This window comes from Bos grunniens, chromosome 3 (genome assembly GCF_055505025.1).
Source record: "Bos grunniens cultivar Pamir isolate PY7600 chromosome 3, Bosgru_T2T1.0, whole genome shotgun sequence".
NCBI lineage: Eukaryota > Metazoa > Chordata > Mammalia > Artiodactyla > Bovidae > Bos > Bos grunniens.
In genome coordinates, this window is record NC_141167.1 from 13,117,618 (window position 1) to 13,145,391 (window position 27,774).

At 52.8% G+C, this 27,774-nt stretch overlaps 1 protein-coding gene across 7 annotated transcripts; it reads right to left on the reverse strand.

Moving 5' to 3' along the window:
- Positions 1-4,588: 4,588 nt before the first annotated feature.
- On the reverse strand, positions 4,589-24,653 carry RSPO1 (R-spondin 1). Of its 7 annotated transcripts, XM_086394220.1 has the most exons (7): positions 22,050-22,415; positions 20,964-21,024; positions 19,111-19,507; positions 8,583-8,774; positions 6,463-6,612; positions 6,020-6,208; positions 4,589-5,339 (listed from the first exon to the last, which is right to left on the reverse strand). In XM_086394220.1, the coding sequence occupies exons 3-7, from the start codon at positions 19,202-19,204 to the stop codon at positions 5,176-5,178; spliced, it is 789 nt and encodes a 262-aa protein (XP_086250346.1). In that variant the 5' UTR covers positions 19,205-19,507; positions 20,964-21,024; positions 22,050-22,415; the 3' UTR covers positions 4,589-5,175. The 7 variants fall into 7 exon arrangements, with proteins under 7 accessions (XP_086250346.1, XP_086250342.1, XP_086250344.1 ...); XM_086394216.1 differs by lacking the exons at positions 20,964-21,024; positions 22,050-22,415 and adding an exon at positions 24,136-24,653; XM_086394218.1 differs by lacking the exon at positions 20,964-21,024 and having other exon boundaries at positions 21,938-22,415.
- Positions 24,654-27,774: the final 3,121 nt, after the last annotated feature.

Sequence of the window (27,774 nt, forward strand, 5' to 3'; positions counted from 1 at the left end):
TCCGGCTCACTTTTACTAGCCAGGCAGCACTCCAGCCCCATTGCAATAAATCCATCTAATCCTTCAAAATGGAATCTGTTCTCTCTGGTGGTTTTTCTCCTTTCTTACCACCCTTCACCAGGCTTTCCACCTGTTGTCTGTTTCAATCTAATCTGGACCACAGCTGGAGGGGAGTCAGGAGCAAAAAAAGCCCGCACCTGGATTCCTGGCCCTGTGTCAGGGACTTGAATCAGGGCCCAGGAAGCTGACCCTTTCCCTAAATTCTCTCTGTCCTTCTGAACCAAACCAAACAAACCAGGGAAGGGGGTGGGGGGAAACCTACTTAAAAAACAACAACAAATTCAGCATGCACAATCCCATCACCCAAAATATTGAAATGGAAGACAAATGCTTTCCCTGGAGAATCGGTCTGAAACATACCAGAGCTGGCATTGGGTAAGGTGGACAGAAATGTGTTAGTCTGAGAGATTCTGGGACCCTGTAGAGGAAGGAGCTAACATTTTCCAAATGACACCATAGCCAGATGACAGCTGTATACACATCCCATGCTGTTGTTGCCTAAACCTGGGAGTAGGGTCTGCAATCTTGACCTGACTCCTCTCTTCAGCACCCCATCCTTCTGAAAATCACAAAGTGTGACTTCCCATCCATCCTAACGGTCTCCAGCCTCAGGTGGGCTGCTTCCAAGGCTGCACGCAGGTAACCACTCTCCACCTTGAAACCCATACTTTATCTCCAGCTCAAAAACACATTGTTAGTCTTGAAAGGACAGAGACAGACCAGGGTAAGGACGCACTGGAATTGCACCTGGACACATCAGCCTATCAGCCTCAGAATTTGCTCCTATGGGTAATTCTATAGATGTGGCAGCTCAGAACCACCTGGAGCCCCTATTAAGTTCCCTCCTTTAACTGCCTAGAGCACCAGGAGTGGCTTAAGAAGAGATGAAGGGGAGCAGAATGCCTCAGCATCACCCAGGTGATGCAGAGATATGGGAGGATCCAGCTCCTTCTTTGATTTAGGTTTTGGTTTTGATGTTTTAGAGGAAAGTTGAAGGCAACGCTTCTGAAGTGTTTAACATGTGTGTGAATTACCTGGGGGACCTGTTTTGAGCCAGATTCTGATTTCTATGTCTGGGAGGGGCTTGAGAGTCTGCATTTTTAGCAAGCTCCCAGATGAGGCTGACGTTGTTGATACATGGCCACCCTTTGAGTAGCGAGGACCTAGGTTCTAGGAGATGAGGACAAATCAGTGCCAAAGATGGCCAAGACGAGCCTGATGCCCAGAGACAGAAAAACAGGGAAATGATGGTACACACATGTAGAGCTAGAGGCTGGGAACAGAGAAAGACACGCGACAAAAAGTAGGACAGAGAAAGGACAGAGTCAGAGAAACAGGGAAGGGCAAAAGAGAGAAACCAAATGAGAGATGGGTGAGGCAGAGGGCCGGAGAGACTGACAGAGTTGGGGCAGAGAGAAAGGCAGAGTAATGGGACTGGGTAGAGGCTGCAGCCAGCCATGGTCACCCAGGCTCCTGACAAGCAGTGAAGGGACTCAGAGACATGAGTGGGTCAAACCCCACAGTGAGTCAGGGGCACAGATTTGAGACCCCCATATTCCAAACCTTCCAGCCTTCCCACGCCGGCACTGCCATCTCCTTGCCCCTGTAGAACTATCCCCCTCAGAGCCTTCCACTACTGATTTCCCCCTTCTCTCTCCTGTGTGTTCAACCTCTACCTTTTAACTACACCCTTCCCAGCAGGTTTGAAACATTGTCAAGTCTTCCCCATCTAAAACAAAACAAAACAAAACAAAACCATACACTCTTTCTTGACACCATATCTCTTTCTAGCCCCTGTCTTATTTCTCTCTGTTTCTGAGCTAAACTTCCAGAAAGTATTTGTGCTGAATTCTGCCTCCATCACCCTCTGCAAAAAGCTCTGGAGGAGGCCACAGTTGGTGTGTGTGTTGCAAATCCAGGGGTCAGCTTCCAGGGCCTGTTCGTCTGTCTCTAGCAGCTTTTGGTCCTCTTGATCTCTCCTCCTGCTTGCTGGCTTTTGGGATATGCCACTCCCCTGGTTTTCCCTTTGCCTGCTCCTTCTCTGACTCCTTGGCCTACTGATCTTCTGTTATCTGAGCTTTATCCTCGGAGGGCTGCAGAGCTGGGTCCTGAGACTTCTCTTTACCCAGGGTGCTTCCCAACCCACAGCCCCAAGGATCTTCTCTCCACCAGCTGGCATTCCAGCTCAGATGTCCCCTGTGTGCTCTAGGCCTGCATTTGTGTCAAGGCAATGTCTACCTTGAAATTTCCTTGCTGGGAAAGACTGAAGGTGGGAGCAGAAGGAGACGACAGAGGATGAGATGGCTGGATGGCATCACCGACTCAATGGACATGAGTTTGAGTAAACTCTGGGAATTGGTGATGGATAGGGAGGCCTGGCGTGCTGCAGTCCATGGTGTTGCAAAGAGTCTGACACGACTGAGTGACTGAACTGAACTGAGTCTCTACCCACCACCGTCACCAGGACATCTCATTGGTTTCTCAAATTCAACTTGATCAAAACCAAAGTCTTTTTTCTCTTCCTGAACTGGTCTTCCTCGTGGATTCCCCATCTCAGAACACAGCATCATCCTCTGTCTGGATGTTCGAGCCAGAAATTGGGACTTTGTCCTTGACACCTTCCTCTCCTTTCTCCCCTCATCCATGTCCAGTTTATCACCAAACTCTGCCAACTTTGTTCTCCAAATACCTGTGACTTTGTCCTCCTCTCTCCATTACCACTGTCACCTCCACCAACACGTGTCACCTGGATGACAACGACAGACTCCTAAACAGCTTCCTGATAATCTGTCTTCTATACCACAGCCAACATGCTGTCTTTCAAAATTTGCAAAGCTTCACATCTGATCATGCTGGCTTGCTGCTTAACTCTTCAGCAGCCTCCTTTGGCTCTGAAAATAAAGTCCCAACTCTAGGTGGACCTTTCTGGAAACAACGCACTTCCCTTGCCCTCCAGGCCTCCCAGCTGTATTGGTTTTCTTTCATTTCATTGAACACCAAGCTCCTTTCTGCCACAGGACATTTGCATGTTCTGGGTCCTCAATATAGGACTATGCTGTCCAATACAGTAGCCACCAGTAACATACGGCTAGTGAGCACTTGAAACACGGCCAGCATAACTGAAGAATGGAATTGTTTATGTACGTTCAACTAGTTAAATTAAAAAATTTGGAGCACAGGCTCTAGGTTGCGAGGGCTTCAGGAGTTGCACTGCATGGGCTCAGTTGCTCCATGGCACATGGGATCTTCCTGGAGCAGAGATTGAAACCATATTCCCTGCTTTGGCAGGCAGTTTCTCAACCACTGGACAACCAGGGAAGTCCTGAATCTACTCTTTAATTTGAATTTTTATTAAACCTAAATACATATCAAGTATTTCTGGTGAAAATTTAGTGTCTGAATTTATATGCTGTGAAGGGTAAATATATACATAGAATGTTGAAGACAGTTTAAAAAAAGAACGTAAAAGCTCACTAATAATTTTGTTTATATTGATTACATGTTAAAAAGACAACAGCTTGCATACATTTGGTTAAATATAAGATAAAATGAACTGCACCTGTTTCTTTTTACTCTTTAAATGTGGCTACTAAAAAGTATTAAATTAGGTAAGTGGCTCATGTTGTATTTCTATTAGACATCACTGGTCTAAACGCCCTTCCTTGTCTTTGTGTTAACTCTTCATCCTTCAGAACTTAGTTCAAATGTCACCTCCTCTGAAAAACTTCCCTGAGATAGCTTTTATTTTTATTTAGTTTTATTTACTTTCATAGCTATGTGTGTGTTTCAGTGGTTTCTGCCTTTAACTACACCCATCGATAATTACACATTTATTGGAAGGATTACTTGATTCACGCCTGTCCCCCCACCATCCCCAAAGCTCCACGAGAGCAAGGCCCCTGTCTGGCTCCCCGCTGGAAACCAAACATCCTTCCAGAGCTTGGTGGCCAGATGGCTGCCAGTGGACACTTCAGAATGACAAGAAAGGATTCCATCCACTCTTCTGCCATCTACCCCACCACTGGGGTCCAGTGGTCCCCAGCCATCTCAGGGTCCTGGACACTCCCTCCCCCTAAAGTGCCATGATAACCCTTCAGTATATAGATTCTACCTCTCCCAGATGGGAAGTCTTCCTTTAGAGCTGACCAGGATCCTTCCCGCTGCAAGCTGGCCAAGACCTCTATTCCATCCCTCGAGGGAATGAGAGCAGTGCTTCTCAGGTTTGAATGTACATGCCAGTCACCTGGAACCTTGTTAAAATGCAGCCTCTGGTTCTCAGGTCTGGGATGGGACCTGTAAATTCTCATTTCTAACAAGCTGCCTGCTTATAATGTTGACGCTGGTCCACAGGCCACCCTCTGAGTAACAGACATGTAGAGAATCTGGTTCCCGCCCCACATATCACCCTCCCACCCCGGCCCGTGGAGGAGGCCAGCAGGGGTCTCCTAAAATTCAGCCCTGTCTCTTCTTGCTCTCCTACATACTCCACCAAACCCTGTACCCTGAAAAGAAGCATAGTACCTGTGGCTACTCTTGTCAGTTGGTTTTTGTTTTTAATTTGAAATAAACCTTTAAGCAGTTTTCAGAGTCAGGAAAGCCCTGATATGAATGTGTAACAGTTCTCTCCAAGGATAAAGTCACACAGCTGGAGATGCTGAACAGTCCTCAAGCTTTGGCTGCTGTCTGCCACGCAGTCTGGTCCTATGAACTCCTCCAGAAGGTTCCACTCTGCAGAGTCTGGGCTTGGACGCTGGTCAACATTCTCTCTGATGCGTCCACTGGTTGCATCACAAACCAAGTGTGTGCCTCTTGGCCCTCTGAGGGGCAGAGACAACCCCTCTGCCTCCCCACCCCGCTCACACAGTGATGTCAAAGGGACAGAAGCGTCTTCCAGTAGCCTCGATGTGTGTGTGTGCGTGCGCGCATGCATGCACACGTTTGCACGTATGTCAGTTACTTGTTTGGACATGGGGTCTGTGTGCATGTGTCTGTGTGTTCCTGTATGTATGGAGAGGGTGTGTACGCATTGCCCCCAGTGCTCAAGTTCAGTAAAGCTCTCATCACACAGAGCAGCACTGGACTCCTTCGCATGGACCGGGAGGCTGAATAGGGTCTCTAGGTGGGCCCCACGGAGGTGACCGGCCCCTCTGTCCCTTGCTGTTGCTGCTGCTGGCCCTTGCGTCTTCGAGCGCCGGTGCCCGCCTCCTTGCTCTCCTTGCGGCCGGGGTTCCTGTTGGCGTTCTCCCGCCTGCCCTGGTTGCCCTTCCTCCTCTTCTGCCCTGGAACCCCAACAGCAGGAAGAGTCAACAAAGGGCGTCCTGACACAGCAGGAGGCCCTGGGCATGGCCAAGAGCAGGAGGAGGGATGTGGTCAGGAAGCTGGGCAGGGGGGTGGGGAGGAGGCCCAGAGGTGGTCGGGGTGCCCTCCAGTCAGGGCTCTGCAACATGGGTACTGAGAGGGGGTCCCATGAGCCTTTTCACTCTCCACCTGAACCAAACCGCCTCCTCTTTCCTCACGTTTCCTCAGACCTTGGATCCCAGTGGCCCGAGGGCATCTCCCAGCAGGGCACTGCAGCTCTGGGAACAGGCAGGACGGCTCCCCACTCCTCCATCCCACACCACTGCCACATCATTGCCCCCTGCGGGCTATGTGACCTTGGCCAAATCACTGCCCCTCTCTGGGCCTTCGCACTCCTCTTCCAAGCTCCCCTTCTAATGGCCCGTCCAGTGCCAGCATCCCCTGAATCAGAAGCAATGGGGAGGGATAGGACCACAGAAGCTTCCCGCCATCCCATGCAGCTGCGTGGATCACTGTCTACCTGGCACGGGTTTGCACAGCATGGGGTCCTGAGTTGAGGATGCCCCATCTGGCCCTGGCCTGACCCCTCTTCTGGGTCACAGGTAGGAAACAGGTGATCAGACCTCCCGCAGCCGTGCTGACCCCTGACCCCGCAGCTCACCCTCGGGGCAGGGCGTCCTCCGCACCGTGCACTTCCGCGTCTCCTTGGTGTCTGAGCAGACTGCGTGGTCTCCCCCGGGGGCATGGAGCACCCTCCGCGTCCGCTCCTCCAAGCCCCTCCGGAAGCCACAGAGCTTCTTCTTCTTGGAGCAAGGCCCCCACAGAGACCACTCACTCATTTCACATTGTGCTGGCGGGAGGGGAGGGAAGCAAGGGGAGGAAGGGGTCACGGCTCCTCACCTGGCCCCACGTGCGCCCCCGGGAGCCTCTCCCACCTGGTCTCGGCCTCAGCCCCAGGCCAGAGGCATCCTTAAAGTCCAGAGAGCATAAAAGTCCCCAGAGAAACTCAGGGGGTGGTCGTCATGAACTTTCCCTGCACGGAGCCCAGCCCACGCTCTCCGTAGGGGTCCTGCCCTGTCTCCGGCCTGGACCCTGCCGGCTTACCCGGGCTGCTGCACTCCATGGTGCCGTCTGCAGGCGCAGAGCCCTCAGGACAGGCGGGGTAGCAGCGGCCTTTGTGCAGGTACAGGCTCTCCTGACACTTGGTGCAGAAGTTGTGGCTGAAGCAGGCCTCGCAGTGCTCAATCTTGCATTCTGAGGGGAGGGCCAGACCGGGGGTGGGGGCTCTGTCTCAGCCCCAGACGGACCCCTCCCCTCTTCCCGTGCCAACCCACCCACACAGGGGAGGACAGTGGGCTGGAGCTGCCACTACCTCAGTGGAGTCTTGGGAGGAAGAGAAATAAATGAAAGCAAGGGGCGGGGAGAGAGGAGGCCAACAAAGCCCCTCCTGAGAACCCGCTGGGACTCTCCCCACCCACCATCTGCCCAATCCAGCACCCGCTCCAGGCCCGGGAACCCAAGGGGACGCCCAAGAGAGCTGGATTCAGAGCACAGGAGATTGGTGGGGCAAGAAGAGGGTCCCAGCATCTCAGGGCACCCCAAGGACCACCTAATCAGAGCCAAACTGAGGGATACAAGGACGCCCTGAGAGTGGCTGTGTGGTTTCCTCTTCCCCTACTGCTGGGCACTAACAGCACCCCAAAGCCTGGTTCTCCTCCTGCCCAGGGAAGCAAGAATCTGCCTGGAGGATGGGGAGCCATCCCAGGGCAAATTCCTCTGCCTCTGCAAGGTCGAGTTCCAGGAACCACCTTGGTCAGACTCCTGGGTCCCTCCCTGATGCCCTCCTGCCAGCTCATCCTCCTGCGGGGAGGTAGGGGGAGAGGGCGGCTGGGCTAGGCTGGAAGCCAGAGGGGTCTTTCACAATCTCGCCCCTCCCAGACTGTGGGCGGAGCTGACTTCCTACCAGTCCCCGCCCCTGAAGTCCGGGCTGCCAGTTTCCCAGGAGCAGGCATGGCGAGGAATGCCCTACCCAGATCCCCGAGGAGCGGAGCGAGAGGGCAGTCCTGGGGTCCCACCTCCATCCTCATAAGCTCCCCACCCCACCCCACCCCACCCTCCTCTGTGCCTCCTGGCCTCTGAGTCCTGGGTTTGGTGGCAGGCAAAACACAAACAAAAATAAGAAAAGCCGCTCCGTTTGTTTTGTGCCAGACACTGAGGGCTGACATATGCCTCTCACAACAATCCTGGGGGTAAAAACGAACACCCACATTTTGAAGATGAGGTTTGGAGAGGCTGCGACTTGCCCAAGGTCACACAATGAATAAGCAGCAGAGTTGGGATTTAGAACCCAAGTCGGCTGAACTCCCCTCAGGCATTTCCCTGGGACCTTGATGTTATCAGCTATGAAAAGGGTACCATCACTTAGGTCTGTCTCCCTCCCAAGGTGCCTGTGTGGCTGAACCGATAGAAGGTCTGGAAATGCATGCTAAACTCCAAGGCTCTGAACAAAATCAGAGGGTCACTGGCATTGTTTACGGGAAAGGGTTCACCGTGTGGCTCCCAGCTGAGAGGGAGGTGTGACAGCACGTGCTTCGGAGCACGTGAAACTGTAGCTGGTGTGACAGAGCAGAGCAGAGTGAGACGGGGGGTAGGGAGGATGGGGAGAGAGGGCTGACCAGGGCTTGAATTTCCCTGCCGTTAGTGGAGCCAGCAGCGATTTTTTTTTTAGGTTATATGTCTCAGAAGCGTCTTTCTGGCTGCAGGGCAGAGGGAGGGTCGAAGGGAACCAGATGAGGGTTGGGGGACAGATGGAGGTTATTGCAGTGGTCCAGGAGAGAGGGGATGGGAACCTGGATGAGACAACGGCAGTGAAGATGGAAAAGAGGTGGAGGAGGCACAGTTCGGTTATTGAATGGCTAAGGTGGGGGCATAGATGAGAGGCTGGCTCTTAGGTCTGTGCCTTGGGTGATGGGTTGGGACACTGAGAGTCACCCGTGGGAACACAAGTCAGTGCAGGTTTGGAGGGAGGAGATGTGGCTACATTACAGGCTGGAAATGTGGGTGGGATGTCTGGGGAGATGTCTGGCCAGCAGTTGGATATTGGAATCAGGAACTCCCCTCCTCAATATCTCCTCCACCCCTCTTGCAGCCCATCAACAGTTCAAAGCACGCCCGCCCCGTATCCAGAGTTTCCAGCACCCTTCCCCAGCCCTGCCCACACTCACTGATGCACTTGTTCATGTCAGGGTTGCGCGCATCAAAGTATCCAGGTGGGCAGGACGGCAAGCAGACGCCCACTTGGCGGATGTCGTTCCTCTCCAGCAGGATGAACAGCTTGGGCGAGCACTTTAGGCAACCGTTGACCTCCGAGCAGAGCTCACAGCCTTTGGCACAGGCCTGGCCTCCGTCGGCACTGACTGCAAGGATGGAGCAAGGGTGAGAGGCAGCTGTGGGAGAGGCCTCCGTCTTTCCCAGGCTCCCACAAGGATGGAAAGTGAGTAGATAGGAGTTTCAGCCTACAGAACGAATGTGCTTCTCAGAAAGTGCAGGCCAGGCTGGCAGCTCTCTGCAAGGCTCCTTTATAAACCTTCCCAGCATCTGCTTTCAAGGGAACTAGCACAGCAAGAGCTGCCGTCCACCCTAAATGCCCCCTTAGCTCCAGGAGCAATGCAGGCTCACCCCCCAGACTCGCTCCACCATCGTCAGAGAAGGTGCTGAAGCCTGGAATTTACACAGCCCTGAGAAAATTTTAAGGACAAGAGGGATAATAAGAAAAAGGCCACCTACTCAGAGACAGAGAGACAACTGGAATAACCTATGTCTAGAACAGTGGTCTCAACCAGAGATGAGTCTGCTCCTCAGGGGAGCAGACTTTTTGGCAAAGTCTGGAGGCATTTTGATGCTCACGCTGGGGAGGGGGTTGTGGCCTCTGGGGGACAGAGGCCAGGGATGCTGCTAAACACCCTACAATGTGTGGGGCAGCCTCCACAACAGCAATCTGGTCCAAGATGTCAAAGGTGCTGAGGTTGGAAGCACCCTTTGAGCCAGTGAGGTCCCCAACCCCAGGGTTGAGTTTCAGACCTACGATCTCGTTTCCTCCTTAACTTGTTCAACCAACACTCACCTGGCCCTGCCCAGGTACCACAAGCAGTGCAAGTGCCAGGGACACGGAAGCAAAGACCCCTGGCTGTCCTGAACTGCTCTCCAGGGTACAGACAGTGCCTCCAAACAGGCACATGCTGGCAGCCACGAGGATCAAGAGAATCCAGAAAGAAGGAAGGAGTCACAGACAGGGGCCATTCGGGTCAACTCTTCAAGAACGAATAACGATTTGTCCATTGGGAAATAGAGACTAGGGCCCTCTAGGGGCAAGACCACAGAGGTGTAAAGCGACCTGAAGGAAGTTGAGGAAGACTGGGGTTACAGGCGAGGTGGGGAGGGGAGTGGCGGAAGATAAGTAGTCCTATCTTTCAGCACCTTTTATGTCATGATGATGGACTTGAATTCTATCTTGCAGCATTTTCCAAAGAATATTCCTTGGAACAGGATTCCCCTAAATGTTCATAGGAAGATGTGGAGAAAAGGCCATTGTGTTAGATATATCTGAGAACCACCGTGTCCAACAAGTCTAAACTGGATTTTCTACTCCAGGGCTTTTTGCAGCCTTTGTGGATCCCCTGGAGAAGGGAATGGCAACTCACTCCAGTATTCTTGCCTGGAGAATCCCATCAGAGGACACTGGCTGTCTATGGTCTATGGGATCACAAAGAGTCGAATATGACTGGGAGTGATTAACGTTTCATTTCATTTCATTGAGCTTCTGTGACTTTAAGTAACTTTCTAAGAGGGAGACAGCGTGAGCTGCACTTCCAAGACATTTTGGCCACAGAACCCTTGTTTCACAATGTTTCAGGGGGACCTTTGTCAGAACTGATGAAATAAAAAAGTCTTCAGCAAGTTTTAAGCAGAAGCAAGGTCTGGTCTGACTTACAAGTTGGGAAGTACCCTCTGCAGCCTGGGGAGAGGCCAGAGACTGGAGGACCATTTGGGAGGAAGCTGACATGATCATCCAGGTGAGAAAGATGGAAGGGTCCTAAACAAAGTTTTGTTCAGTGGAGATGGAGAGAAAATGATTTGGGAGACACTCAGGAAGTACAATCAGTATGGCCATGTGACCAATCAGAGGCTGGGTTACTTCCCAGGGTTCTGGCTTAGGGGATGGGTGGGACCAGTCATTAACAGAACAAGGCAGTGAGGAGCTGTGTACAGGCTGGAGGCAGAGAGCCTGGGAAATCAGAGCAGAGATCGCAGAAGATCTTGCAGCAGTGCAGGACTCATGGCTTAGACCTCGCTGGTTGGACCTCAAGTCAAATGCCTGGCCTGTGACCCTGGGCGAAACTCTGCATCCTGTGGGCCTCCCTTCCCACCTAAAAAGGGAGATGAGGATGCTCGCTCTGGAGGGCTGTGGGGGAGAGCTCTGGCTTCAGGAATGATCCTTGATTTCCTAACAGGAGAATGCGTAAGAGAAAGGTGAGCAGAGGAGAAGGGGGAAATAGCAAACACAATAATGATAAACAACAACAAAATCTTAATCATAACCTCCGTAGCTTACTCCTAAAGGCTGAACACTTATGTGGCAGGCACTGCTCTCAGTGCTTTACAAGTATCAGCTCATTTGATCCTTAAAACCCATGCAGTGGGTGATACTACTCTTTTTTTCCCCTCTCTTTTTCACAAATGAAGAAATAAGAGAGGTTGAATTACTCGAAGAAGGCTTCCCAGCCAATATGTGTTCCAGGCAGTGAGGGAAAAGTTTATGAAAACCAGGGGCGACAGGGAAACTGAAGGTATGGCCAGACTGGTTTTTCAAATAGAGAACTTACTTATATAGAGTCGAAGTTACCATTTAGCCAATGGACAAACTTAAAACTTAGTATCAATCTTGTTGGTTGGGTCATTGTAAGAGGAAAGGACTCCAACTGTGGTATCAGAGTTATGAGGGAGCCTGCTTGGGACTGGCTTTCTACTTTGGGCTGTTATTCAGCTATATTCCAAATGAATAAGTCACTGTAGATTTAGGTACCACTTCCACTCCAACGATGTTGTTTATGACTCAAGGATTTGATTCAATTCATGGCTGAAGTGAAGGCTCCCTCTAGGTTTTTCGCTTGCCCTGATCCTGGGAAAGATTGAAGGAGGTGAAGGGGACGAGAGAGGATGAGATGGTTGGATGGCATCTCCAACTCAGTGGACATGAGTTTGAGCAAGCTCCAGGAGTTGGTGAGGACAGGGAGGCCTGGCGTGCTGCAGTCCACGGGGTCACAGAGTCAGACACAAATGAGAAAGTGAACAACAGCAGCAAGAACCAAAGCCATCCAGGTGTCCCATTTGTAGGCGTCTACGGTTCCATTCCCATAACTCATATATTCCTTCCTTATCACTTTAGTGAAGGGCACATTTGCAAAGGGCCTTCTAAGCGTCCTGCTGTCTGCCTCTCACTTAACCAACAGCAAATCTCTGTGTGCATTTCTCTGCAGAGGCTTCAATGACAAGTAAGAGAAAGTGCGGCCCATGGGGCATCTGAAATTCATTCAGCATGGCTGGTGCGTGGAGTGAGTGGAGAGGAAAACAGGGGGCAGAGGAGGAAAGGCCTGAGCCCGTAAAAAAGGAGCACAGACATTATTCCAAAGGCCACAAGGAGTCCCGGGGGGCCTTAAAACAGGAGACATGGCCAGGGCTCCATTTTAGAAAGATCCCTCTGCAGTGTGGAGAATGCATTGCACAGATGGCAAACCTGGAGGGAGGGGGACTTCCAGGTCCAAGAGACGGAGGAGGTGGAACCAGGAGGATGGAAAGGTGGAAAGGTACAGACGCACGTAAGATATTCAGGCGGTAGAATCAAGGAGTCTAGGTGACGGGCTGGACATGGGGGTGAGGGCCGGGGCGAGCACAGGTCAAGGATGATGCCCAGGCGTCGGGTTTGGGTGATGGGATAGCCCCTGGCCCTTCGCCATGAGAGGGCCCACAGGAGGAGGAGCAGATTCGAGTGGAGGAAATGACGAGTTGGGTTGAGTTTGTGGTTCTTGTGGCACGCCCCTGGGAAGGTGTCTTGTAGGCACCGGAACCTGTGGCTCTGGAATTCAAGAGAAATATTTTGGCTGGAGATTGACACGTGGAGTCCTTAATACAAACAGTCATCAAAAGCCTGGAGGTCTATGAGATGGCTAGGGAAGTGGGAGCAGACAGCGAGGAGAGGCATTAGACACTGAAGAAAAGGAGAGAAGAAGAAGGGTCAGCTACGAGACCGAGAAGGAGCACTCAGACAGGTAGGGACACTCAGAAGCCTGTTGCATCATGGAAGTCAAGAGAAGAGGACACTCAAGGGAGGAGAGGGGAGCCCAATGCCAGGTGCTACTGAGATGCCATGTAAGGACCCAGCCACAAACAGGCTGTTGGCATCCCTGGTTGAGGTGGAGAGTGGATGTCAGTGGTTAAGGAGTAAAGGAAGGTGAAGATGGAGAACCATCTCATTTAAGAGGCAGGCTGTGGAAAGGGGGAGAGAACTCAGGGATCTATGCTGGGAGCTGTCGTTTGGGATTAAATCCGTGGGAGGGGAAAGCATCCTGGGGAAGAAGGGGTGCAGCTTGAGAAGAGGACCAAGAGCTGAGGCCTGGGCAATACTCGCATTCAATACACAAGCAGAGGAAGGGCCTGGAAAGAAGCTGAGAAGGAATTGCTGGGGAGATGGGAGGACATTGGGGTGGGAGATGGAAACCGAGTGGGAGAGGGTGGGATCTTAGGGACCAGGGCTGGGACCTCTGGGAAAACCTACGACACGTGCACCAAGAGGTGATTGGGTGACCTCAAGAAGGGCATTTCTGGTGGAGTGGTGGGATGCAGGCCCAACCACGGGGGGCTGAACAGTTAGTGGAGGGGATGGAGGTGAGGAATAAAGTGAGGAGAAAATCAGAGAACACAGAAAGAGCCCGAAAGGAGAGATCAGCTGGGAGCGGGGACTGTAAGCACAGGACAGAGGCAGGGAGTGATGGAGTGAAGACCCAAGGATATGAGAGAGTCAGGACAGAACTCAGCCGGTAAGACCAGCCTTGAGGCTTGAGACTGGGGTCAGGGACAGGGGTCTAGAAGCTGAGCTCCATGAGGTTTGGGGGTTCAGGAAGGAGAAGGGTGCTGAGCAAGGAGGAGAGGGGCTCAAGGATGGGCAGGGGCAGTTCAATGAGGAAAGGGACACTTATCCAGGGGGGTGGGAATCAAAGAGTGTTCTCAGCTTAGCAAGGCAAAAAGATGAGCAGTGAGGGGATGGAGAGCCAGAGGGCAGGGGGCTGTGTGTGCTGGGAGAGAGGGGGTGTCCAAGGAGATGCTGGGTGTGGGCAGAGGTTACATAATGATTCAAAGGGAGAAACCGAGGCTCGTTCATTCCACAGACGTTCACTGCACACCTAACGTGTGTCCAGAACTGCTAGGAGCTGGGGATGTGGAGGAACAGCAATAGATGCCCACCTAGGTCTGGCTGCACATTTTGGGGAATGGAAGAACACTGGAGGACACGCCCTTACCAAGCAGGCTAGGTGAAGAGGGTGCGCAGACCAGAGAAACAGCCTGGGCAAAGGCTGTGAGGCCCCGACCATCATAGTGCATCCGTGAAATGGAAAAGAGAGCTTTATTCTAACTGGCAAGGAAAGGACCTCAGAAGGGCAAGGTTGGTTCACAATTTGACACAATCCCTCTGGCTTCTGTGCCTATGATGGGAAAGGGCTTGCCTTGTAGGGCTGGAGCCTGGTTGAGGATGGGTAGGCTCAGTGATGGGGACAGTGCTCAAAGAGCTCATGGGGCCTTCTTCCAACTTCTTCACAAAACTCCCTCATTAAGGTTCTGCTCTTCCTACCCGCACCGTACTCTCCACTCCTCACTACCCAACCCTGCCCTCTGCCTCCGAAGCACACCGTGGAGCCCACTGCACTGAGCCAGAAAGTCAGGGCTGTGTCTCCTCCATTCCCTGCTGCTTCTTGCCTCCTTCATCCTTGTGCAAACCCCTCTGAAGCTGATCTTTCTGTAGTCAGGCATTGCCCCAGGGTGACTCAGCCCCGCCCCCTGAGGAGCGGCTTCTGGCCACAGTGCCTCTTCTCTATGGACTTCACTTGTTCCAAGTCCCCAGATTTCTCATCCTGGAATCTTTCCAAAACTCAGATTCATGGTGTCATGCCCCTGCCTCTTGGTGGTTGGTGGTTTAGTCGCTAAGTCATGTCCAGCTCTTTGTGAGCCCATGGACTGTAGCCTGCTAGGCTCCTCTCGCCATGGGGTTCTCCAGGCAAGAATACTGGAGTGGGTTGCCATTTCCTTCTCCAGGAGATCTTCCTGACCCAGGGATCAAATCTGGGTCTCCTGAATTGCAGGCAGATTCTTTACCAACTGAGCTACAAGGGAAGCCCACAACCCATCAATAGCTCCCTACCTGCTGCACAACCCATCAATAGCTCCCTACCTGCTGCAGAATTAAGACTCAGCTCTTCCACCTGGCCTAAAAACTTCCATGAGCTGATCCCACTCACTTCATCTCTTAAAACTACCTCTAGGCAATAGGGAACTATTTTGATTTCTCTGCATACATCCCACTACTTCACATCTCTGTGTCTTGCTCAAGTTGGTCCTTCTGTCAGGAACACACTCTGCCTCTTCCTAAGCCTAACTCTTTCAAGCCTCAGAACTAAAGTCACCTCCTCCAGGAAGTTTCCCTTGATCTTGCCTTCTGGTAAAATCTGGGTATAGAGTATTTCTATGTGTTCTCTGCCCCCAGTATTTGAATCCGTCACAGTAGACACTGCCTTGCATCATTATTATCAGCTAATATGTCTTTTTCTCCCATTGGAAAGAGCTTTTGCAGAGCGGAGCCTGCCTTGTTTCTAAATGGGAGCCCAGTAAGGAGTGAGGCTCCACAAAAGGATAGGATTCTCCCAGAATGTAGGGCTGAGGATGTGGCGAGTGACACAGAGGCTCAGGGAAGGGGCTATATGAAGAGAGTATGGGGAGTGGGACAGGAAATGAGTGGTTGGGGGTTGGGTGAGGATCAACGGCAGGGGAGGGGAAGGCTCCATGACAGAGGAGGGCTGACCTGGAATTAGTTTCCTTGAGAGACCCTTGAGTTAAGTGGGTGGAGGTGAAGTGAAGTCGGGGTTGACAGGACCCAGGGCCTCACTGAGCAGGCAGAGCATGCTCTCCATTCCTGGTGCCCTGGTGCCCTGGGCACACCCCCCTGGGAAGATCGGCATTTTTCAACTTAACTGTGAGCTAAGTTTCCCTGCACTTTTTTCTCACCTGGGTCCAGATAGCCTTTAACTGTTCTGTTGGTCTCCCACCTCAAGCTCCCTCCCCTCATGCCCCACTACAGCTGGATCAAGCACTACTCCTCTGATTCAAACCTCTAAGGGGATGTCCTCATCACCCGCAGCTCAAGTCAGGGTCAAGGGCCAACTCCCAGCCTAGCAGGTACCAAGAGCTCCAACCTCTGACCTCTGCCCATTTATGCAGCATCACCCCCAGCGCTCCCTCAGCTCCTGGAAGCTTTCATTGCTCTGCCTTCATGGGTGTTCGGCTTTTTGTTTTAAGAGCACAACCCTTCTTTTCCATGGAAAAGAGCCTCCATGAATAAAGCAAAACGAGCAGAGCAGTTCCAGTGAAAACCCCAGGGCTCCCGAGAACTGCACCCAGAAACCACTTCTCCAGCTCTCCCACAGCTGCACCCCATTTCCTGCACAGTCTGCGCCTCATCCTAGCTCCTCACCTTTGGACATGCTGGTCCCCTGCCTGGGTTCCCCCACCTCCGGCCTGCAGATCACCTGTGCTGGGCTGTGCTGTGCTTAGTCACTCGGTCGTGTCCAGCTCTTTGTGACCCTATGGACTGTAGCCCACTGGGCTCCTCTGTCCATGGGATTCTCCAGGCAAGAATACTGGAGTGGGTTGGCATGCCCTCCTTCAGGGGATCTTCCCAACCCAGGGATCAAACCCAGGTCTCCCACATTGCAGGCAGATTCCTTACTATCTCATCTTTAAAATTACATCTCAAGAGTCACTCTTGGGGCTCCCAAAGCCCTCCTGGTTCCCCTCAGCATTCCCTAAACTAGGTTGAAATTGTCTCCTTCCCACCACCTGTGGGTGCTTCAAGATCCATCTCTGCACCCAGGACCAGGGTCTGTGGGTTCGAAACGGACACATGAGGATGGGCCCAAGACACATACATGACTACATACAAAATGCATAACTAATGAGAACCTACTTTATACCACAGGAAACTCTACTTGGTGCTCTGTGGTGACCCAGATGGGAAGGAAGTCTAAAAAGGAGGGGATACGTGTATTCACATAACCGATTCACTTTGCTGTGTAGCAGAGACTAACACAACATTGTAAAGCAACTATATCCAATAGAAATTAATGAAGAGAGGAGTGGATGAGGCTTCAGCCAAGGAAGAGAGACTCTACAGACCCTTTTCTGGGGGAGGACGTGAAGGCTTCAGATGGAGGACGGGGCAGTGAGAAGGAGCCAAAAAAGGCGAGTCCAGAGAAAGGCAAGTATCATGTGATATCGCTTATATGTGGAAGCTAAAAACATGGTACAGATGAACTTATTTACAAAACAGAAACAGAGTCACAGATGTAGAAAACAAACATATGATTACCAAGAGGGACAGTGGGGAGGGGGATAAACTGGGAGACTGGGACTGACATATACACACTACTATGTATAGCCTAGATAACTGATGATGACCTACTCTATGGCACAGGGAACTCCACTCAGTGCTCTGCAGTGGCCCGTATGGAACAGAATGTGGAAGAGAGTGGATCTGTGTATACATGTGGCTGGTGCCCTTCGCTGTGCAGTGGAAGCTTACAGCGTTGTAGATCGACTATGCCCCAGGAAAAGTTAATTTAAAGAAAAGGGAGAAGAGTCACCTCTCTCTGAGCCTCTGTCCATTTTGGACCCTCATTGCACCCTGAGTCTTACCCACCTCTCTCCCTGTCCTCGCATCTCACCATTAAGGATGTCTGTCACTCACACCGCTTGGTGATAAACACTGGGCTACGTGCTACCAAGGCTGTGGGATGTGGCTGTATCAAAAGTGGAAACATCGAAATGGCTGCATTTGATTGGCTGCTGCTGGGACCGGCCCATTCTGCTGGCCAGGCCAGTACTTTTTTTTTTTTCCTAAGTACAAAAGATGATGAACCCAGGTCTCCTGACCCTCTGGTGTAGGTGAGTGTGTGGCTCAGCAGCGGAAGTGTGACCATTAACGCACATCACATGATGGTGAGTGGCCTCTCTCGTTTTCTCTCTCCTCTCGGAAATAGAGGAGACTGATTATAAATCGCTAAACTGCATCTGGCCGGTGGAGACCAAAATACTGGCCGCAACAGATGAGAAGGGAGGAAAATCAAGGCCTCACTGCTGATTAAACCTAACCGTCTCTAATTGTTTGTTAAGCCAGGGATTTTCAGCTTCACCAGTTCTCTGAGCTTCTCTCTCTGGGTTGGATTCTGGCCTTGGCCACTCCCGTGGAGACCCGACAGAACTCCATTGCCTTTCAACCCTTCCTGGTGGGCCTTGGTCTGAAGGCCTCGGAAGTGAAGCAAGAGGTGGTGGGGTTAGACTTGAGAGGAGCTGCCCGTCCGGGGGCAGGACGTCTCTTCCGGGGGATGCTGAGAGACAGACAGACTTGGGTCGGGCCTCCACCACATACCCAGGGGCCACTCCCATGACATGATGGCACGTCCTGAACCTCCATCCCTGAAGGCATCGAGGGAAGCATAGGGGACCTGCTCCCAGGACGGCCTAGGATAGGATCCTGGGAGAGACGGCGAGAATGGTGAGGACAGTTAAATACTCCATCAGGCTCTGTTTTCAAGAAAGCTGGGCTCACAGGAACCGGGAGACGGGGGTTCCAACACCAACTGTGTGTCTTTTAGACTGTCGTCTCTTCCCTTTTCTTAGCTTCAGTTTTCCTATTTGTACAATGATGGGATTTTTTTTTTTTTAGGCTGTGAGAACCCTTTTCTTCCAATGACACCTTATGTGGAACCTTCCCGAAAGCAAGGAAGAGTGAAGCTGCTCTGGTTTGAAGGGTGGAGGGGCCAGCCTTCTGCCCACTGCCTCCCCATCACCCCTCAGTGCAGCTTCCTGAATCCCACTGGGCAGGGTTAAAAACCACAGTGGTGGACAGTCCCACGAACACCCTGCTCCACTGTCCCTTCCCCATGACCTGGGCAGGGAAGTCTGTTGCCCATTCCCTGTCCCTGTGGGTTTCCTGGCCCCTGAGGAGTTGAGGGCTGTATTTCAGACCACTAAATGAAAGGAACCCTGAATCCTCTGTCTGTGAAGCGGGGACACTGAGCACCCCAGGGGGACCGGGCTGGGAAGCATCTCCATGGATACCACACAAAGCCGGTGTGATATCAAAGGGCATAATCCACAAACTGGATCCTCACAGGAGAGGGGTTAATCTAGAAAAGAGCATCTACAAAGGGGAAAACAGACAAAGTGAGTTATCTACAGGATGGGTAATCTCAATAAATTAATCCACAAACTGGATAATCTACTGAGTGACGTACAAAGCTGTAATGGACAAAGCAGAAATCTGCAATGGTCATCACAGAGTGAAACAGCCGAAGGTCGCAGTCCCCAGACAGTGCCCTCCCCGCCACCACTCCCAAGGACCACCAGGGTCCAGCCCCATCCGTTACTCACTCCGCCTCTGTCTCTTCCCCTTGATCCCCCGGCTGCCAGCGGCCAGATGCATCCAGCTCAGAACCAAGGCCACCACACACAGTCCAAGCCGCATAGTCACTCGCCAGCTCCAGGCCCCTGGTAGGAGGGGTGGTCTCTGCGGGGGTGGATGGCGCAGGGCTCTTGCTAACGCCTCCGGGGCTGGGTCAGCAGCAGGATGTCCAGGCCTGGACTGTATCCCAAATCTGCCCTGTATTCCAAATCCACCATAATCTCAGCTGGGGACAGAGAGGGTGTGGGGAGCCTACTTCTCCATCAGCCCATAAAGAGACCCAGAGAGCTTTCCTCAAAGGTGCCTCAGGGTGTCACATGGGGAGAGCTCTTTGTCACTTCAGTCAGGACACCTCCAAACACCAACCTGTCGGGGGAGGAGAGAGAATGGTTAATTCTGGGGTAGCACCGGCTCCCCCAACCTGGGCCTCTTGCCCTACCCATGTGGTGCATTACCCAGGAGACAACTCAGAATGTTTGAACATTACAAGTTACCCACCTGGCACCCCTGTAGAAGAGATGGGCTCCTTTTCCTATCTTGCAAAAGTCGCTGACATGGGATGGGAGTTGGCTACCCAAGTAGTTGGAATATGGTGGACACTCAAATCAAACTTGTGGATCACTGAAAACCAGCTGCCTGGCTTTTGCCCTGCCCAAAGTGAGCCAGCTGTAGCTGGAAGTCCTTCATTAGGTCTAGCCTACAGACTTCATGCTGCAGTAATATCATGACTCTTAACAAGCAGCTCTCTCTGTCCTTCGGCAAGTGACCCCTCAGCCTTCTCTCCCTGGTGCTGAGTCACCCCTGTGCCTTTCACCTGTCTGGAGCTAGAGCAGTGGCCCCCGACAAGCTGGCAGACCGGCGTGGCCCTCTGGGCTTGGCGCGAGAAAAGGAAGTAAGGCTTCCCCCGGCCACAGAAACTCTGACACAGCAGGCCCGGCGGGCCTGGCCTTTGTGAGAGGATAAAAGAGGCAGCGATGCCCGCCCTGGCCAGAGACACAGAGAATGGGGATAATCCCCCAGCCCAGCGAGAGCCAGGTCTCTGGGCCCGCTGGCCCGGGTGATGGGGGCAGGGGGAACCGGCCCTCCCCAGTGAAATGTGTCAGGGAAGTTGGAGCCCAACCTGGGAGTCAAGAGATGAAAGCCCCCTTCCCACTCCCACTTTGCTTCACACTTTCACAACGAGGCCTGCACATGCCCTGGCCCACACGCTTGCTGCACACACACCCGTACTCAGGCAGGGACAGGAGGAAACAGTGAGTCTTCAGGAAGCTTTGGAGATGCCAGGGAAGCATCACTCTCCCACTGGCTGGTTAAGATGCCTTGAAAGAATCCCTTAGTCTCTGTTTCCCCATCTATGAAATGGGGATAAATACGCCTGCTTCACAGGTTTGCTCTGAGAATTGTCTGCGTTTAGGCCTAACTAATGAGAGAGTTGAAACACTTGAGTGAAAGTGCCCTTCCCAACCCTGCCCCAGTCTTTCCCCCTTCGCCTCCAGGGAGGCCCCAGGGGAGCCCACCTGCATGGGAGATAAATCATTATCCCACGAGGGAGTTCAGCAACCCCTCCTTGGTCTCTCCCACTGGCTTTGAAGGCCAGACACACTCAAGTGGTTAAGCTGCCTGTGAGAAGTGTTTACACGAAACTGATGGATCCCACCTGGAGCCGTGGCCGGAGCCTGTGGAGATGCCCCCAGCCACCCCCAAGTGCCCCGTCAGCTGCCAGCCCCCACCTGCCCCTCCAGTACTCCCTGTGTGATCTGCCAGAACTTTCCCATCTACCCCAGCCCCCACCACGCTCTTCCATCACCCACAGATTACAGACCTCCGGCTGAGTGTATCAAACTGGGGTCTTCAGCCTCCAGTCCCAGAGGCTGGCCATCGACCTTGATGGTTAAGGGCATAAACTTCAGAGTCAGGCTGCCTGGCTTTGAATGTTGCCTCTGCTACTTATTAGCTGTTACCTTATCCTACTTGCTTAGTTGGTTTGAGCCTCAGTTTCTTTATCTACAGGAGAGTGGTGGTTGTTTTTATAGCTTAAATGAGTTAATATATGAAACTGCTTAGAACGGTGCCTGGCACACTAGGACTCAATAAATGTTGCAATTTCTTCGACCAAGACTATATTTTGTGTCTACATTCCAGTGGTCATCTAAAAAGCAATAAGACAGTTTTCATACCATCTGGATACCAATCGTAACACTGAGCACTATGATGCAATTTCCATATTTGCATTTATCGTTATGGTTGATTGCCTTGGCCCCAGGGATCACTCAGAGTGATACAGTTAACCTCTAGTGCTGGCCTTTCTCACACTAAGGTCTGAGGACCCCTGGCAGATACATTCTCAGGGTGCCCTGAGTCTTCCCACCTGACAAATACCGAAGAAGACCACATCGGACAAAGCTGGTGTTAAGTCCTGGGTCTGTGAGGCTTTGGTCTCACTGTATGCCTGGGGTCCTGGGGCAGAACAGATCTATGCATCTCTGCACTCCATGTGCCTGCAGGGCAAGGCGCCTAGCGCTTCCGAGTTCAGTTCGGTTCAGTTGCTCAGTCATGTCCGACTCTTTGCAACCCCATGGACTGCAGCACGCCAGGCTTCAGGGCTCAGCAAAGGCTAGCAGCCTTCCTCCCCTACCCTCTACTTCCCTCTGAATTCCCCCTCAGTCCTCCCCGGTCTTAGCTTTCAGTCTGGCCCCTGCCAGGCTCACCCCAACCCTTGCCAGGGAGGATCTTCAGACCCACTCCCACCTGTATCCCCACCAATCTCAGCAGGGAAGCGGGGAGGAGGCTCCAGACCTGAATTCCGCTAGAAAGGTGGCTCTGGCCTTCCTCGACCATCATGGGACGGGATGAGTTTCAGTACAAAATCAACCCTCCAAAGGAGTTGTGTTCACTCTGTCAGGGATACAAGCAACAGATGGGAAGGACGCAGAGTGCGGAGGGGGTGAACTGGAAGACAAATGCCCCATCTAAAGGGAGCATCTGCTATTCCATTCCAGCTGATTGTTGATGGGCCCCAAGACTGGCTCCACATTACTACATCTTCTGTTGTTTTTTTTTTTTAAGTTGAAAACTCTGGATTGCATGTGATATCTGATTTTAAAAGCAGGACAGGTCTCAGACTAGAAACATCACAGTAGCAAGCCTCAGAAGATCCCAGGTCTCTGACTCCACTTCCCTCCAGAGAAGAGGTTCCTGCCCTCTTCACCCCCACCCACACTCATGCAGTGGTGCACTCATAGACACCCACAGCGAGGCCACAGCTGAGAGAGGGGATAGGAGCTAATGACTTTCTTTTAAGCAGCCTGCCTCATTTCTATTGGTTCCTCTGGCTGATTTCCTTTGCCCCCCTGGGCTACAAGGCACAGGCAGGTTCTTTTGGGAAGCCCGTCACTCTACACCGGCAGAGCCAGCAATGGGAACTGCTGGCAGTGATCACGGTCTCAGGCATCCGTGGGGGTGAGGAAGGGCACTTTGTCTCTGCCAGGGTTGGGGTGAGGGATCCACATGCATGGCATGCCTGCACCACCTGCCACAGGAGGTTCTCACTGACTCCTCACCACAACGCTAGGAGGAAAGCAGTTATTCCCACTTAATGGGCAGGGAGAGGTTAGGGTCTCGGGGTGACAAACACAGTCAGTGAGCTGCTCAGGGTTTGCTGCTCAGGACGGGGACTCCGGAGGACAGAGCAAGAGGCAGGGAGCTGAGAAGTGTAGGGCATGACCCAGCTTGAGGCAGGAGTGGGAGGCAGGGGCAGAGCTGGGGCCAGGGAGAGAGGCCCGCCCACTAGGTGGTCCAGGAGGGGAGGACACGCTGGGGAGGGGGACACAGCCGAGGGGTGGGGCGCAGGGCGGAGACTCAGCGCCCCCAGAAGTTTGCAATAACTTTCACCTTCTTCCCTGCAACACTATTTGGATAAACTGGTACTCGGTCCGGGGCCGGATACAGACCCAAAAATGTAAACCGTTCCGATAATTTCTCATTAGCTTTCCCCCGGACCAGCTACTGGTGGAGAGGACTGGCCGGCGGGGCAGAATTGCTGGGCTGGGGGCGGGACCAAGTACGTGCCCGCCCGACCTGTCGGGATTCGTGTGTCCGCCAGAGCCAGGCCAGGTGTGGGGGTCGACCCAACCCCCGCCCCCCGACACCAAGAGGCAGCGCGGAAAGGTTCCTTCACGTCCCTCCATCACGACTCTGAGCGCTCAAAGTCTTCCTCCCTATCATCTAGAGAGGTCCAGCAGGTGCAGGGGGAGGGGAGGTGGACCTGAAGTCCCCCGACTGACACCCCCACCCCCGCCCCAAATCCAAGAGAACTCTCCAAGTCTGAAAGGCGGGCTTCACAAGAAAACCCTTGCCCCAAGCGCAAGACCTGGCCCTCCTGGGAGCCCTGGCTTAACACACAGCGGCCACCTCTCCCCAACCAAGCAAGACGGTCCCTCGGCGCCCGAACCCTCGGGACAGTGAACTGCGCCGCCTCGTAGCGCCCCGAGGGGCGCAGCACACACCGTCTGCCACGTCGGACCCGGGCCCGTGCTCCGGCACTGGGGGTCTGGGGATGGTAACCGGGAGCCGTGGGATTCGGGGGAATCCAAGGCGAAGACACCAGGAATCAAGAGCTTCTGCTTCGGGGACTTGGGTTGGGGGGCGATGGGGAATAGGTCTGGTGGATTTGGGGAGTTTGGAACTCCGAGCTAGGAAGATCGAAGAGGGTTGCGGGGTTGAGGGCAAACCGGTGGCGGCATCGCCAGGAGGCTGCCTACAGGCTTGAGGGATGCTAAGCGTGGGGGCGGCAGGACTTGCAGAAGGGGCCCCCAAAGGTGCCCTCTTCCGCCCTCGCTGATTCGAGAGCAGTCAGAAGTCCCCTGTCTCTCACGGTCTCCCCTCGCCCTGGCACTCATCTCGGCCAAGCCCCGATGAGAGGGCCCACGGAGCCCCCGGTCCCTGGAGAAGGGGGCGCTAAGGAAGAGGACGGGGCAGCTCCCGGGGGGACTCACCTCCGCGCTGCCAGCCACGGCGGGCGCAGGCCCGGGAGGGGTGAGGGCGCGGCCGGCTCACCCGCCCGCCGCGGAACTGTCCTGGGCGCCCAGCGCGCCCGCGCTCCGCCCGCCGGTTTCCAAGTTGCTCAATCTGCGGGCGGCTCACGCCCTCCGGGGCCAGCGCCCCACCCGGCGCATCGGTCCTCCGGGGCAGCCCGGTTCGGCCCTCCTCTCCACAGTCCGCACTCGGGCGATCCGCGCCGGGCTCTCCGCCCGCGCTGGGGCTCTCCGTTGCGCTTCGGCTCCGCCGGAGCTCCTCGCCGGGAGAGGGGCTAGTCCTCGGCGCGCACGAGGGAGGGAATCCCCCCCTTTTCAGTCCCACCCCCGAGCCGGCCCCCCTTCCCGGGATCCGCAGCAAAAAACGGACTGGAGCGCCAGGCCTGGGAGTTCGTCGCCCCCCTCCCGCACGCCCTTGCCCTCAGCTGGGGCGCTGCGCTCGGAGCGCAGGGCTGGCAACTGCACCCTTGGTCTGGACTCTGGCGCAGAACCTCTGTGCTGCTTCCTCTCCTTCCCCTACCCTGCATCCCCGGCGATTCCAAGCAGCCAGAGCACCGGCGCAGCTGCAGGCATCCTGGGGTCAGAACAGGCCCGTGAGCCTACCAAAATCTCAGTTTTCCCATCAGGAACCTGGAAAGTGACAAGGAACAGGCTCCGAGGGAGTCTGGGGTCCCGCCCACACTCTCCTCTTCTCAGCAGTCAACTCTTCAGACCATCTTCCCAGTTCAGAGAACTGGCTATAACCTCCAGGGAACCCAGGTGAGGACCCTCGGCTGGTGCAGGATAGCCAGGTAGATCTTGAAGCAAAGCCTAGATACCAAATCCCTGCTCCAACACTTACCAGCTATGTGGCCATTCCTAAATTACTTAACCTCTCTGAGCTTCAGAGCTCTCATCTGTTTTGAGAGGCAGTGAAATGAAGGATGCAAATGCCGGGTAGAATGGTAGGGACCCTGCTAATGTTTGTGGAATGGGTCTTGAAGGGCTGCTGACACCTGTAGTGACCAGATGCTGTTGAAGTCAAGCCTGAAGGAAAGGAGAGAGACTCTCTTCTTGGGGTGGCAAACAGATGTTCTTCAGCATCACTTCAGATTGGGTAAAGGGAACTGGGCTAAAACTGTAGTTAGCAGGAGTTAAGTTAGAGCAGAAAAGCTATACTGATGTTGGGGGCGGGTAGGGGTGGTGAGTAATCAAGACAGGCTGTGGACTTTCCTTCTCCGGAGAGGAAGGGGGAGCACTGACTATGAAGACAAGGGCATAGGGTCATTTACAGTGACAGGGGGATGGATGGAATGACCTCTGGTGTATTTTGATGGGCAGGCAGCAGAGATGGTGGATGGATGGCCAGAGAAAGCAGAGCAGTTGGGTCCTAAATACCAGGGTCTGGGCTCATTTGATCAGATCCTTGCCAAGTTTGCAGGGGGCAAACAGCCATTTCTGAGTTTGGTCCTGGGTCCCATCCACCACCACCCCAAGCCTCATCCCCTCCCCTCTACCCTCAGCCTCTCCTCCATCTTGCCGGCCCTTGGCTCTGCACTGTGCCTAATCAAACAGCCCCAAATGCTGAAAACTCAATGTTTATTTTATTTTATTTTTTTACACACTTGCATAACTCCCTGACAAGCCACGCCAGGCGTTGGGCTTTTTGTTTGGTTTTATTTTGTTGCATTTAGGGGGAAAAAAAGAGAGAGAGAGAGAGAATGAATAACACAAACCACCCAGCCCTAGAAGCTGTCCCAGGCCAGGCAGTGGGTCGGGTTTCCTGCCTGAGGAAAAGTCTGTGGGAGTTGGGTGAGGGGGGGTGGCTCGCTACTAGGCTCAGGAATGAGCAAGAAAGGGAAGAAAGCCACCTGGGTCAGAGAAGATAATGAATTAGAACCATGTGACAAAAATGGATGAATAATAAAGACCATTTCTTGTGCACCTAATATATGCCAAGCACTGTGCTTTGCATCTAAATTCTGTTACCTAATTTTGCAACCATTTTACTTTCTTTCTTTTTTCTTTTTCTCACAAATGTGAATTCGAAGCCTCAGAGACATCAAGTAATTTGCTCAAACAGCCTGTAAGTGGCCAGTCCAGTTTTCATTATATTAAATGACTTGTAATTTCCCTGAAAGTGTCATATTGCCCTGAGTTTGTGTATGCTGGTCTCTGACCTTTCTCTTACCAGCCTTCAAAATGCCTTCGTGAAGTTTCACCCAGCCACCTTGCACGTCCACCTCTGGACCTCATGCAGAGCTATTCGTCACTCGTCATCGGCCTGCAATTATCTCTCCCACTGCAGTGTGAGCCCCTTAAGGACAGATGCTGCATCTGATTCAGCCTTATGATCCCAGCACCACAAGCATACTTAACTAATGTTTGGTATGGCCATGATTGCATCTTTTGTAGTTCCTATAAGCTTATTCAGGTGATGTCCCAGGTCACTATTTCTATTAACCCAGGCCAAGATCGTCATTCTTATTAGAAGACCTAAGGTCAGTGGGCTCGGGTCAGGGCAGTGGCTCCTAGAGATCAGTGAAGTCCTTCATAATTCATGTCATCCTCTGCCAGGCAAGAACTGTTCTACCACCTGCAGGGTCATTGTCAATATACTTCCATTATGAGTAACAGAAGACCAACTCACAATGTTAGGCAGCAGGGTGGTGTGTTATCTCATGTATCAGGAAGAGCTGAGGTAGGAATGATCCAGCAGTTGAGGAGCCACACACATCAGATTCTGTCCTCTAGTCTCATTCCACCACCCTCAGTATCTTGGCTACTATCCTCATGATCCCAAGATGGCTGCAGCAGCTCCAGACACTGCATCTTCAACCAAGTCCAGCAATCACTTAAAGAGTTATGTGGCATTTGAAAATGGTTTAAAGGGTAACATTTGAGTTGTTTTATCCCAATTTAAAACATTTTAAAGGAGCTAACTGGATCACATGCCCACCACTGAACCAACCACAGACAAGAGGGTTGCTGCTACTAAAATTAGCCTAGACCAGTCAGGATTTACTTGAACTATGAGGGAAAGAGTGCTCACAGACAGAAGCAAAAACTGACAGCTCTGAAGAAGGGGAGACAGGCTTCTGGGTAGGCAACCAACAGTGCTTGTGATCACACTGTGACTCAAAGCAAAGACGACTTTGTTATTGTCAATTTATTGTAGACTTTCTTGCAAACCTTAGTCTCTGTGATCCCATTGTCCTCTGAGATCGTGTCTTCTGTCTCTCTTTCATGGAGGCAATATAGGATAGTGCTTAAGTGCATAGACACTGGAATTAGCCTTATTGGAGTTCAAAGCCTATCTCTACCACCAACTAGCCCAATGTCCTTGGGCCTCACTTCACCTCTCTGACCCTTAATGTCCTCATCTGTAAAATGGGTATAGAAACACTATGCCCCACCACAGCTCTTACGGGCCTAACATAAGGTGATGCATTTAAATAAAGAGCTCACGGCAGGACTTCCCAGGTGGCCCAGTGGCTAAGACTCTGTACTCCCAACTAAGACATGGCACAGCCAAATAAATAAATCAGTTCAGTTCAGTTCAGTCGCTCAGCCGTGTCCGACTCTTTGCAACCCCACGGACCACAACACGCCAGGCCTCCC